A 13,773-nucleotide genomic window follows, 5' to 3' on the forward strand; every position below is an offset into this window, starting at 1 on the left:
AATAGAAAAGGGTGCTTTTGGAAGATATGTATCCGTTACAAAATGATTAAGAGGTCAGAGTGAAGTATTTATGAAAATGTTTACTCTCTTTCTTCAGGTTTCTAAGAAGAGGCAGAGAAAAACATTTGCTAAAACAATTTCTAAAGTCATCCTTGCTATTCCTTCTTCTTGATTCAGCTACCACTGATCTGGAGTCAAAGACAAGAAACTCTAATGAAATGGGCAAGGGAAACCATACTGCTGTAACTGAGTTCATTCTCTTTGGTTTCACAGATCAACAAGATTTAAAGGTTACCCTCTTTGTGCTCTTCCTAGCCATCTATATTGCTACACTGGTGGGGAACATTGGCATCTTTGTGCTAATCTGGATCAGTCCTTGTCTTCACACGCCAATGTACTTTTTCCTCAATAACCTGGCCTTCCTAGATCTTAGTTATTCTTCTGCCATTACTCCCAAGATGCTGGCCAATTTCTTAGCTGAAAGGAAAACTATATCGTTCACGGGCTGCATTGCACAAATGTATTTGTTTGCTTTCTTTGCAGATACAGAATGCCTTCTGTTGGCTGCCATGGCCTATGACCGTTACATGGCCATTTGTAATCCGCTGCTCTATTCTTCTTTCATGTCTCGCAAGCTCTGCATCTGTTTAGTAGCAGGTTCTTATCTCACAGGCAGCTTGAGCTCACTAGTGCACACTTGCTTTACATTCCATCTTTCCTTCTGCAGTTCTAACGTTATCAATCACTTCTTTTGTGACATTCCTCCATTATTAGCTCTCTCCTGCTCCAACACTCATATCAATGAAATACTCCTCTTTGCTCTGTGTGGCAGTATACAAATGAGCACCTTCTTGGTCATCTTTGTCTCTTATTTTTGTATCCTTTGCACAGTTCTGAGGATACAGTCTTCTGAAGGCCGCCAGAAAGCCTTTTCAACTTGCACCTCCCATTTGACAGCTGTTGCCCTTTTCTATGGCACCCTTCTTTTTATGTACCTACGTCCAAGTTCGAGTTATGCCCTGGACACAGACAAAATAATCTCAGTGTTTTATACTGTTGTGTTTCCCATGGCGAACCCTCTAATCTATAGTCTGAGAAATAAAGATGTAAAGGATGCCATGAAGAAGACACTGGAGAGAAATCTGTGCAGCTGTTAGTGATGAGATTCATAAAGGAAAAGTGAAGCAGTCTCACATGCGCTAGTTTTCTCTTGTGTGTTTGGAAGTTGTTAGCCATCTTCATCTTGCATAGTGACTGAGTTTCAAAGGTCACCATTTGATTTGACTTTGTTCTATTGTACTTGGTTGTTTTGATGGATGAATGGCATTTGTCTTTGGTAAATTCATCCCATGCTGCTACATAGTTCCAAATGAAGTCTAACTACTCGTTTTGAGGTACCTTTTTCTGGCGACTTCAAGTCAATGAACATGCATGACATGCTGTAATCTTGCTCAGATTTGTGTGTGTGTGTATAAAGGGCCGCCAAGTAGCAACCGATTTATGGCAACCTCAGCAAAGGGCTTTCAGAAAATGAGAAGCGGAAGTGGTTTGCCACTGCCTTACTCTGCAGAATCTTCTTTGGTGGTCTGCCTTCCAAGTACTGACTCTGCTTAGCTTCTGATATCTGATGAGATCAGGCCATAACATGCTGCCTTCCCTCCCATGCTCAGATTTAAGCAGCAACCAATGAAATGAGAGAAGACTGAAAAAAAAACACCCTAACAATATGCTTTTAAATTAAATAAACATATGTCACTGGGACGAAAGGGAGCTTCACTTGGAGTGGAATTTTAAGCAAAAGTATGGGATCAACAAATATATTATGTAGCAATTATGTATTCATCTTAATGAGGTTTGAGCATGATGGGAAAAAACCAACATGAACAGACTCTGTAACAAAGTGGCTTGTAACCACTTATCTCCAGAAAAACTGGTCCAAGTTTGAATCTGAAACATGGGAAGTGTTGTTGACATGGTGACATACTTTATGCTATATTATGGTTTGCAAACAAACCTACAGGACTTCAACTTATGTGTAGAGACATAGAAAAATTCCTCTCACACACTGGTTCAGTTTGAAAAATATTGTTCTGACTGGGTTCCTTACCCTAAAATGTGTGATGTCAATTCAACATGTTCAACTTCCATTCAAAGTCTGAGAAGAAAACAAAAACCTTTTTCTTTCTTTTGATGTTTAAAAAGGTTAATTTATTTCTGTCATCTTATGACATTTATTTTAATTTTCATTCACTTTCTTTCTGTTAAGACCTGTTTGGTGATGGGGTGTAGGTTTTTCCCCTATGTGATAATGATCAATTAACTGGAAATATGAGTCCTTGTTTTGTTTTCATTTATTGCAGAACCTGCATTGTAAAAGGCATATTTTTTTAACCTTCCCTTAGAGGCTCAAGCAAAGGTTCCCCTCGTTACATGTAATAGCATTTGAAACTATTCTGTTACATTACGCCATGGATTATTTCACTAGGTAGACAATGAATGGCATATTTTTGTCAAGTAATAATTCCAGACACTACAGCTTGGTTGCAGAAAATCCTATTCTGCCTATTAAGATTTCAGACTGTTTGGTTTGCATGGCCATTCCTAAATTTCCAGCAATATGAAGAGATCAGTGTAACCTAAAAATTTACAAGTGGCATTTTGAAACTGGTTTGTTATTAATAAAAGCAAGGTGTTAGTTTATTAGGATTGCCAGGTACACTAATTGCTCTGGTGGGGGGGCTTTGGGGGGCATTTCAAGATGTCCTCCTCCCATGCAATAGGCAACATTGAACAGTAACACTCTGGTTTTGGGACAAAACTCTGTGGTAAAACCAGCTTCAAACCATAGAGTTTTGCCCTCAAACCAGAGTGTCACTGTGCAATGCCCCTGACATGATTATATGCCAAGTCCGTGTTTTTTCATCTTTGCCAGGCAAAGCAGCTGGCTCCCTTTCTTGAGCGCCAGGACCTAGCAATGGTGATCCATGCAACGGTCACCTCGAGACTGGATTACTGTAACACCCTCTACATGGGGCTGCCCTTGTGCCGAACCCGGCGGCTGCAGCTGGTGCAAAACGCGGCAGCTAGGCTGTTGTTGGGACTCCCAAGATGGGAGCATATACAGCCGGGGCTGCGCGAACTGCACTGGCTGCCAGTGGTGTACCGGGTTCGTTACAAAGTGCTGGTCATTACCTTTAAAGCCCTATATGGCCGAGGACCTGCCTACCTGAGGGACCGTCTCTCCCCATATGAACCCCAGAGAGTGCTGAGATCAGCTGGAAAGAACCAGTTGAATATCCCTGGGCCAAAGGAGGTCAAATTGAAGACTACCCAGGAATGGGCCTTCTCTGTCGCAGCTCCACTACTGTGGAACCAACTCCCGGAGGAAGTGCGGGCCCTGCGATGCTTGGACCAGTTCCGCAGGGCCTGCAAGACCATTCTATTTAAATTGGCCTTCACTTAATGCTGAGATAAGATAGATACGCTGAAGATGTTATTAGCCACTGAATTTCATAAGATCTATGTTATAGCACCTTAATGTTAATTTAATATAAGCTGTTTTAAATGATGGTTTTATCTAAATGTATTATTATGTATTATGGTTTTATTGTATACTGTATTTATGTGTTGTAAGCCGCCCTGAGCCTGCTATGCAGGGAGGGCGGGATATAAATAAAAAGTTGTTGTTGTTGTCATTATTATTATTATTATTATTATTATTATTATTATTATTATTATTATTATTATTATTATTATTATTATTATTATTATTATTATTATTATTATATCACTTCCAGGTGATGTCACAGTTGGGACCAGTGGTGGGGAGTAGCCCTGAAAACCGAGGGAACCCCTGCCAGGGGACAGGCAGCCCTACAGTTTATTATGGGTTTTTAATGACTACTTGACATCAATATGCTAAAAACAAATGCTGCCACCAGAGGAAAGTATTGACCCTGTACCAGTTTGGTAATGTGCTTGGAGTATCAAACTAGCACTAGTCAGACCTGGGCTTAAATTCCTTCTCAGTTGTGAAGTTCACTTGATTATGTGGTTCTCTTTCAACCTAACCTCATTAGGAAATAGGAAAGGGAAAAAGGAAATAATGTAAAATAAATTCAACAACATATACTCTGCATCATTAGATTACAAAAACTACTCTTACAGCCCAATTCTGAGAACCGCTGTGTAGCTGCGCGCAAGTGCAGAACTAGCGTGGGCAGCCTCAGTCGGCTCCCAAAGGTGATATGTTACACCATGTGGAGAGGGGGAGTGTGGGCCCGACAAGCAAGACAGAATCTGTCGCCATGGTGAATCCGGCCATGCGCACGCCATTGGTCCGCTGCTGAGGCGGGGTGGGGGAGGGACAGGCTTGCGTGGGACCACTGGATTGGCCAGCCCATTGCAGGTGATCAGGAGATGGGGTGGAAAGCCTGCTCCTGAGAGGCCGTCAATCCCCTCACACCCTCCCACTGTCAATGGCAGGCAGACGGGCAGAGCCATGCACAGACTAGCAGTAAGTACTGAGTGCAGGAGTTCACTGTCATAGACAGTGGCTGGAATGTCTGTCTGGGAGTGAGCAGCCCACCAGCAAACACCCACCCACCCAGAGACCCCCTGTGTTGCCCTGATACCCCCTGCCATGTGCATGGAACACCTCCCCGGGGGCTGCAGAACTCAGAGTGTGAGCTGCTGGGCATACATCCACTTCAGCAGCCCCCTGCCTTTGTGCCCTGTGCACAACTGCCCTGTGGGGTCAGGTAGGCCATCAGCCTGGGCAGGCTGAGGGGCAGCACACCCCCTCCCCTGTCCAGCCACGTGGGGGGCAGCATGGCGGCTCATGGCCCGCTCCCCCTCAAGAACCAAGTTTGCTCACCCTCCCAGGCATTCACTTGGAGAGGCTACTGACAGAATGGGGGAAGGGTTGCCCAGGGAACGTGCAGCAGATGACAAGCAGGAGAGACTACAGAGGGCACAGTTCAGACTTTATTTTTCCGGAACAGAATGCAACGGTTGCCCCGGTGTGCGTTGGGCACTCTCGCCATGGCTGGGGCTCCATTTAGAGCGGCGGGCAGAAACAGTTGAGGGAGTGGAGGGGGGTGAAGCAACACACGTGGAAGCCTCTGTGTTGGATTCCCACCTGCAAAACAGAGACAGAGATCAAGAGCACCTGCAGGGGCAGCAGCTGGAGGAGCAGGCTGCATTTCAGCCAGGCGCTCTCTTAAAGGGACAATCTCTGACCCACCTCCCTGCATTGGGGCAGCTGCCACACATACACACATTCTGCCCTGCCAGGGGTTGGGAACACAGCAGAGGACAGACCAAGGGAAGGGAGCAGGCACCAGCACAGGGGAGCAAGGTGAGCAAATGCCCTCTGCCATAGCCCACTGCCTGGTTCGAGTGCAAGAGACGCTTCCACACCCGGTCTAGAACGAGGGGGAGGGAGAACAGCGGGGGCGCACAGTTGAACTTTCCCAGCCATGGGTGACAGTCCTCGCATTCAGAGCCTCTGGGAGCTGGGAACCTGTGGAGACCTTGAAACAAGAGCAGTTAGCCCCAGGGGAGAGACCTCGCTCTCCTCCTCTTCCATCAACTGGCTGCTGGGGAGGGGACTTGCCAGCCCGGAGCGTGAGGGGATTGATGAGGCAATTACACCGCTCCCTAGGGGTTCGCGAGCTCCCACAGCGGCCTTTGTTTTCGGTTTCAATGAGTGCCTATGGGGCATTCTGCCATTTTTGCAGATGTAACTCTCGGGGGGGGGGCATGTCATGGCCCAAACTACTCAGGGAGTCACCTAAGCCTGGCCGCACCCCCAACTCCACCCCCTCCTGCGCCTGAGTGCCACACTCCGCCTCACCTCTGCCAACGCTTGGGCGCAGCCCTCAAGAGCCACTGCTCTCAGGCAGAGTGATGCTCTGGCGGCCCCACATGCACGTAACTCCCCTCCACTGTGGTGGCACCGGAAGCTAGTACTTGTGCCCACGTAGCAGATCGTCTGCTCTCAAAGGACTTTCCGCCCCCCTTAGGATTGTGCTGTTAGTCTATCAAAGTTTAAAACCTATAGATTATAACTAATAATTTGCTAATAGAAATTTTATAATATCAAAATTGAGAACTTGCAAGAAAGTACCACAGATCATATACAAAATTCATATTTATGCATTAAGCCATTCATTAAAAAGTTTCCAAGGATTTTCTTCATCTTGTGTTAGTTTGCCCTTAAAACAAAGTGCAAGAACATCTGTCTCAGCTATCTCTAGTATTTTATCGATCAGGTCCTGTTTCTTCAGAGCTTCATGGTGTTTCTAGTTTTGTGCTATCAAAAGTCTTGCAGCAGTGATAATGTGTATCATCAAATGTTTATTCTGTCTTGAAAGGTCCATCGGTAGTATGTCCAATAAAAATAATTCCAGTTTAAAATAGACATGAGTTTTCAATACCTTTTGTAACATTTCATGTACCATAATCCAGTATTTTTTCATGGCCCCACAAGTCCACCATACATGAAAAAACATGCCCACATGAGAAATAAATTTCCAGCACTTATTAGAAACAGTAGTATACGTTTTAGACAATTTATCAGGTGTTATATACCATCTATAAGACATTTTATAAATATTTTCTTTAAAAGTAATGGCTCTAGTAAGTTTTATATGTGACATCCACAACGTTTCCCAAACCTCTATTTCAATATTGTAGCCCTGGTTCTGAGTCCTTTTTATCATAGTGTCTTTCACGTCCTCATTTTGTAGCTTCATTTGAAGGAGCATTTAATTTTTTTTAAAAAAAATCAGAAGTTGGTATAGTCTCAAAGTAATCTTATCAAAACCATATTGTTCAGTGGTAAATCCAGTTGCTTTGTCTCTGGCATATCTTGATTCTAGCTAAAGTCTGGTCCACCAATCAAAGCTAACACTATAGGCCATTAACTCTTCTTGTGTTTTCAGTTCGTCATTGGCCTTTAACAGTTCTTCATATGTAAGTATCATATTTGGTGTCAATAATACTGGCTGAATAAGGGCTTCAGTTGGTGAGATCCACTTTGGAACTTCATTGTAAATTTTTTGTTTTAGCCAAGACCACACCTGATTACGAGACCTTCTTATTAAAAGGGTGTTAAACCATTTTTGAGTATCCATTTTCTGATGCCACAAATACGAATGCCATCCCTTAGCAAGATCATGGCCCTCTAATATTATCAGTGTCCTATTTTTCATTAGTAGCCAATCTCTCACCCAGGTTAGAACACAAGATTTATGGTACAGTTGCCAGTCTGGAAAGGCAAATCCAGCCCTTTCTTTAGAGTCTTGTAACACTTTCAACTTTATTCTCAGTTTTTTATTCTGCCAAATAAACTAGTAGTTAGTTTATTTAGCTCTTGAAAGTTAGTTTATTTAGCTTCAAGAGCTAAACTCATGCTAGATTTGTGCCATGGGATTAGAATACAGAATCTCAATCAAAGCCAACAGTCTCTTGTCAATAGATGTTAGTTTTAGCTTGTGCCACAACTGGACATGGGGTATGATATTGAAAGCCACTTTCCAATCCATGAAGGCAGAAGCAAGGATCCTCTGACTCTTTGTTGTATATTTATTAAGAAACGCAATGTCAGAAAAATGATTATCTATACCAGCCTCTTGCCTAAATCCAGCCTGTTCCCTTCCCAGGATTTTATTAGTCTCCAGCCAGTCCACAAGTTGGTAATAAAGGGAAAGAGCATAAAACTTCTAGGCCACGGATAAAAGGCTGATTGGCCTGTAGCTGAATGAGTCCACTTTGTCTCCCTTCTAATAAACTGGTCTTATGATAGCATATCTCCAAGTGAGCAGCAAAATTCCTGTCACATTTATCTGAGTGAATACAGTTGCCAGTCTATCCTTCTACCATGTGATATTGGCTTTAAAGAGTTCTGGGGGAATTAAATCTGCACTGAGGACCTTCCCATTCTTCATTTGATAAATCAGAAAACTAATTTCAGCTGGTCAAACAGGGGGCCACTCCAGTAGTTCAGCTAGGGTTCAATTACTCTGATAATCATAGTTTCTACAAGAACTAGCAAATATCCAGTTTGAGTCTGGGGGTGTCAGTTGCAGTTCTAAGGGTGGGGAAGGAAAAGGGGAAACACAGAAACACTGAGAAATATGGTGGAGTAAAACAGGCCACAGCTTTACTGTTTACAGTTTATGGAGCATTAGTGCAGCATAGGGCATGGATCCAGGCACTGCATAATCCAACTCAACCAATGAAAGTCCTTCTACAAACAGTGTACTGGGGGTAAATCTGGAGTGGCCATTGTGCCTTCTCTTCTCACTTGTAACTTCTTCTTTTAGTTCTCTTCCTGGCCTTTAGTCTGGTTCACACTTCATGCTGTACAAAGCCCAACTGTGCAGGAGGGCTCAGGCAGTGTACCTTAATAAAGGAGAGAAGTGGACCAGACTGAAGGCTGAGCTTCCCAGGTCTGCTCAGAAACTACCCACCTTGCCTGCAATTGACTAGTCTGATGAGAAAGTCATTTAGCTCCCCCGCCCCCCCGGAAGACTCCTTCCTACTGCTTCTTTCCCACCCACTCATTCCATGGTCCCAAAGTTGTCCAGGGTGAGTCCAGAGCCATCCATTTCCATCAATACCTCTAATTCTCAATAAGGTCAAATATGTAGATACATAAATGGACAAGACAGAGCATTCTAAAAACCTATAAAATCCCCAAGTTTGCAAAGATCTGATTTTTTTTTTTAATGAGGGATTAACCTTTTTACCAAAATAGTAGAAGCAGCACCTATAGCTTTAAAAAACAAAAGCCCTCAGTGGTCATTACTAGGCAATTACAGTAGAGTTGCAAGCCTTCAAGCCTTGGTTTCTGTCTGTAAAAGGTAGAGAAAGCCATTTCCAGGGCTGTTCTGGCCTTTAAAGGGGCACATACCAGGGCCAGTTCCACCAGCCAGGGTCGACCCTAGCCTTTCTGGCACCCTAAGCAGCACAGCTCCGCCTCCACCCCAAGTCATCGGGCCTAGTGCCTACTCGCAAGTAGCCCCATGCCTAGTGCCTACTTGTGAGTAGGCACGGGGCTACTCGCAAGCAGGTGACTGGTGGTACGGCTGAGCCTCAGCAATTAGGGGGGCAGGCAGAAAGGAAGGGAAGGTGCGGCCACGGTGATTGGGGAGCAAGCAGAAAGGGAGGGGAGGGGAGGAAAGATGCAGCTGCGATAGGTGGGGCAGACAGAAAGGAAGGGAAGGAAAGGGGTGGTAGCGGTGATTGGGGCAGGCAGAAAGGGAGGGAAGGAAAGGAAAGGTGCACTGCGGCAGTGATGAGGGGGTGGGCAGAAAGGAAGGAAAGGAAAGAGGGGCAGGCAGAAAGGGAAGGAAGGGAAGGTACATAGTGGTGGTGATCAGGGGGGCGGGCAGAAAGGGAAGGGAGGAGCAGCGGCAGCGATCAAGGGAGTGGGCAGAAAGGGAGGGAAGGGAAGGAGCAGCAATCGGGGGAGCGGGCAGAAAGGGAGGGAAGGGAAGGAAAGGTGCTGCAGTGGTGGAGGGGAGAGAGGCAGGCAGCCGGCAGGCAAACTAGGCATCTGTCATGGGCGGGGGGGAGCCCAATTTGGTGCCCCCTCCCAGTGCCTTTGGCAAGCACCTAGTTTGCCTAGTGGGTGAGCCGGCCCTGCCACCAGCAACCACTGGGTAACTTGCTATCACCTGACTTGTATAATTCACCCAGTTCCAGCTGCTTACTAGTATTGAACCACAGTCTCCACACAAAAGCCAGTGTGATGCAGTGGTTAGAGTTTCAGACTAGGATATGAGCGACCCAGGTTCAAATCATTATTCGGCCCTTGAAGTTCACTGGGTAAGTTAACACATTCTCAGCCTCAAAGGGTTGCTGTGAGGATAAAACACAGCAAAGGAGAATGATATAAGTTGTTTTAGGTTACCATTGTGAAAAAGGAGGGGGTATAAATGAAGTAAATAATTAATAAACATAGCTGAAATGGGGTAGAAAATGAAATGTATGTTGGTTAGTGTGCAGGAAGGACAGAAGGAAGCAGGGAAAGGTGAGGATATGGAGGTTGCCAGGAGAAAAGAGAAAAGAAATAGGGTGAGGAAGGAGTTATGGGGAAAATGAGGCACCCCACTCATGACCTTATGGCCTCTCCACTGGGCATTTGAACCTTGCCTGCAGCCAACCGTGGACACCTGTGCCACAGTTTTCCAAGGCAGAGCCTGCCCGGGGGCGGTGGGGGAGGGGTGGAAGGATAGAACTAAAGACGGGGCAGATACAGGTAGATTGGCTGAAAGGTGGGGAGGAGAGAAGGAACCAGAGAGATAGGAGAAGATAAGGGAACTTTCAGGAAAGTGAAAGAGGACATTGTGGGGGAAGGGGAAATGAAATACCTCATTTTAAAAATTCAACTAAAATCTAGTCACCATAACTACCTACTCTCTAACCACCATACAATTTCCGTAGCCTGAGTATCACCATACAGAAGCTGGCTACTTGATAGGTAATCTTGGGGTATCAGATAGAAGAAACTCAAGTTTAGCTTTTTCAGTCAGCAAGGTGATGATCTCATTACGTGCCACCTTTTAATATGGGCATATGAAAAACATGTGTTCTGTAGTCTCAACCTCCCTTAATTGGCAGGTACAGAGCCTTTCTGTGACAGGAATACTCTTATATTTCCCTTCAAGTACAGGGGATGGGAAGGCAAAGCAAGAGTGAAGGCTCTTCTTGCCAAAGCAAAGGCTTTTCTATACCCTTTTACTTCCAAAGATGTTAAATAGTTTGCCGGTTCCATTGTGTTTTTGATGCTTGCCCTTATCATAATGTTCTGTAAACTAAGACAGATTGTGGAACTATTGCAGGTATAATATTCAATCTTGCAAACAAGAAACCCCTGCAGTATTAAGGACAGTAAGATAGTACACATAGGGGACAAAGTTTTTTGGGGTGAGCAGACACTGGGCTTTTAAGATCAAACTGCTGTGATCTGTTTCTAGGACACACTTTTTGATCAAAGAAAACTCTTTGGATTTGCCCATATCAGAAATATGATTAGCCAGTATTCCAACAAACATAAATTTCTTGTCCAATTGATTCGCGAGTATCCTGTTTCAGATAGGCTGGCAAGCCATCTTCAGAACAGAATAATTTTAATCTCAGTTTGATGGCATGTGCTTGCTTCCAGGAATATTTTTCTAAATTCTGCCTGCAATATATTTTATACACAATAGGGGAAATTCAGCATTTTTCTTAACAACTAGCACAGAGGTTTATCAATACAATCAGAGATAGTTTTGATCCAAATAGTTGAGCCATAAAGAATAAATGGGACCACTTTCAAGCTGAAGGCTTGCATAGCTCCAAAATATATTTCTCCCACTTATTATGGAAAAAACCTTATTTTTATTCTTAGTTGAGGTGGGTAATCCAAGATAAATCTGTCAAGAATAGGATCCCCAAAGAGGGGAAGGTCTTTACCTTCTCAGTATTGGACTCAATATTGGACTCAATATTGACCATTGAAGTGGGTTCCATTTCTTGTTCTTGGTGAAAACTATTTTGGTTTAGTGGATAAGTGCACAGATCCTAATCTGGGAGAACCAGGTTTGATTCCCCACTCTTCCATATGCACCTGCTAAGTGACCTTGGGTCAGTCACAGTTCTCAAAAGAGCTGCCCTCTCAAGAGTAGTTCTAGAAAGAGCTCTCTCAGCCCCACCTACTTCACAGGGTGTCTGTTGTGGGGAGGGGAAGGGAAAGGGAAAGGAGATTGTAAACCACTCTGAAGGGCAGGGTATGAATCCAATCTCTTCTTCTTCTCTTAGGATCTTAGATTTCAGATAAGTAATCACTAAGCTTTCTCAGGAAAGTAACTGGAGAAAGATTGCAATGCCCTTTGTGGACCAACCCTGGTTCAAGTCATCTTATCTAGTAAACTTGATTGATCAGCATGAGCTTTCTTGTTCGCAAAAATTCAATCAGGAATCTATAATTAGTAAAAGATTATATTCTCTTTGAATGTGCAATTTTCCTTTCCTTAAGGGGACTAGACTTGATGTGTGGCTTTTTGATTTTGGGATTTTGATAGTTGAATGCCATGCCTTTTAAAATAAGTGGCCTTAGTAACCATCCTGGCTGGAATCCTAGGCAAGCAAAAGGTTAAAATATAACTCTCCCCCTAAATTTTAAATTTATTGAGGAAACTGGTATATTCAACAAGTGTGTGCTTTGTAATCTTCCACTTTCCACATCAACATATCCATTGTCCTTTAAAGGGGAAAATAGTCACTATGATGTGAAGATTCTTTTCCTGAAGCACAATCTTATTTTTAAAGAGGGAAAGAGAGTAAATCCATTTCTTCTTGTTGTATAAAGGCCTTTTTCTAGATACTATATCCTTCTTAGCCACTTTTGAGTAGAGTAACTTCCTGTGACTTTGTAATTCATTTTCCTGGTTCAAGGATTGATTTTTAAGAAGATAAAAAGGTAAAGGCAGTCCCCTGTGCAAGCACCAGTCATTTCCGACTCTGGGGTGACGTCACATCATGATGTTTTAATGGCAGACTTTTAATGGAGTGGTTTGCAATTGCCTTCTCCAGTCATCTGCACTTTACACCCAGCAAGCTAGGTACTCATTATAGCAACCTTGGAAGGAGGGCTGAGTCAACCTCGAGCCGGCTACCTGAACCCAGCTTCCACCGGGATCGAACTCAGGTCATCTTGGACTGTACTGCAGCTTACCACTCTGTGCCACAGGGCTTAAGAAGATAGTTTGTAATAAACTCTAACATATTATAAATAAGTTTCAGTGCATCTGCTACGAGTGTTGTTTACAATGCCAGCAGACTGATGTTAACATATCATTGTGTTAACATCTCATTTGATGTTAAGATATCTTTCCCTATAGAAATAAATGAATTGTTTTGATTCAAAGAGTAGGATCTACCAAGTTTCTCATTTTCTGCTTGACTCTGATGGATCAAAGCAGGGGTCATTTCATAGATAAAGGGGCTCATTAGCACAACTTATTTGCAAATGCCACACACCCCTGACATCACTGGAGGTGTACTAAATTATATCAGCTTAGCATATACCTTAAAACACTTCTTGAATTATAATTGTCATAATAAAACCGTACTCCCATCATACTTTTAAAAATTACTTTCTCCTATGTGGCCACAATGGCATGATGAAGATTTCCATCTGTATGCTTTCTATGTTTTGATTATTTTCTCATTTTTTTGTGGGGGAAAATATTAGAGTTCAGCAAAATTCTCATAGGGCAGGTATGTCCAACAGGTAGATCGCGATCTACCAGTAGACTGTGGTCAGAGGTAGATCACCAGCCCCACTTGGCCTCTGTAGACAGCATGACGACTTTCCAGATTTCCTTTCTTACCACTGCATCATTCACCAGCAAGTTTTGGCAAGCAAGAGACTCAATACAAAGACTGTCATGGACATCACTTTTAAAATTGTAAATTCAGTTCGTGGAAGATCACTTCAAAGATGGTGTTTCAATCTTACTCTTGATAAAGGGGCAGCAGAAATCATTTTGCACACAGATGTAAGGTGGCTAAGTAGGCACAAATTTCTGCAAAGATTTCGTGATTTGCTGAATGAAATAAGAAGGTTTTTGAAGGAGAGGGGAGATGACAAAACAGAGTTGGAAGATGAGGAGTGGTTACATGATCTGGCATTTCTCACTGACTTTACAAGCGAACTAAGTGATATGAACATTGAACAAGGTAAAAACAAATGCATTGGCAAGATGATGAGTACAG

General features: G+C 43.5%; 1 protein-coding gene across 1 annotated transcript; it reads left to right on the forward strand.

The window, feature by feature from the left end:
• The first annotated feature begins 218 nt into the window (after nucleotides 1-218).
• LOC132589701 (olfactory receptor 5AS1-like) lies at nucleotides 219-1,157 on the forward strand. Its single transcript, XM_060262429.1, has one exon. The coding sequence runs from the start codon at nucleotides 219-221 to the stop codon at nucleotides 1,155-1,157; it is 939 nt and encodes a 312-aa protein (XP_060118412.1).
• The last annotated feature ends 12,616 nt before the right edge of the window (nucleotides 1,158-13,773 follow it).

This window comes from Heteronotia binoei, chromosome 21, assembly GCF_032191835.1.
Source record: "Heteronotia binoei isolate CCM8104 ecotype False Entrance Well chromosome 21, APGP_CSIRO_Hbin_v1, whole genome shotgun sequence".
NCBI lineage: Eukaryota > Metazoa > Chordata > Lepidosauria > Squamata > Gekkonidae > Heteronotia > Heteronotia binoei.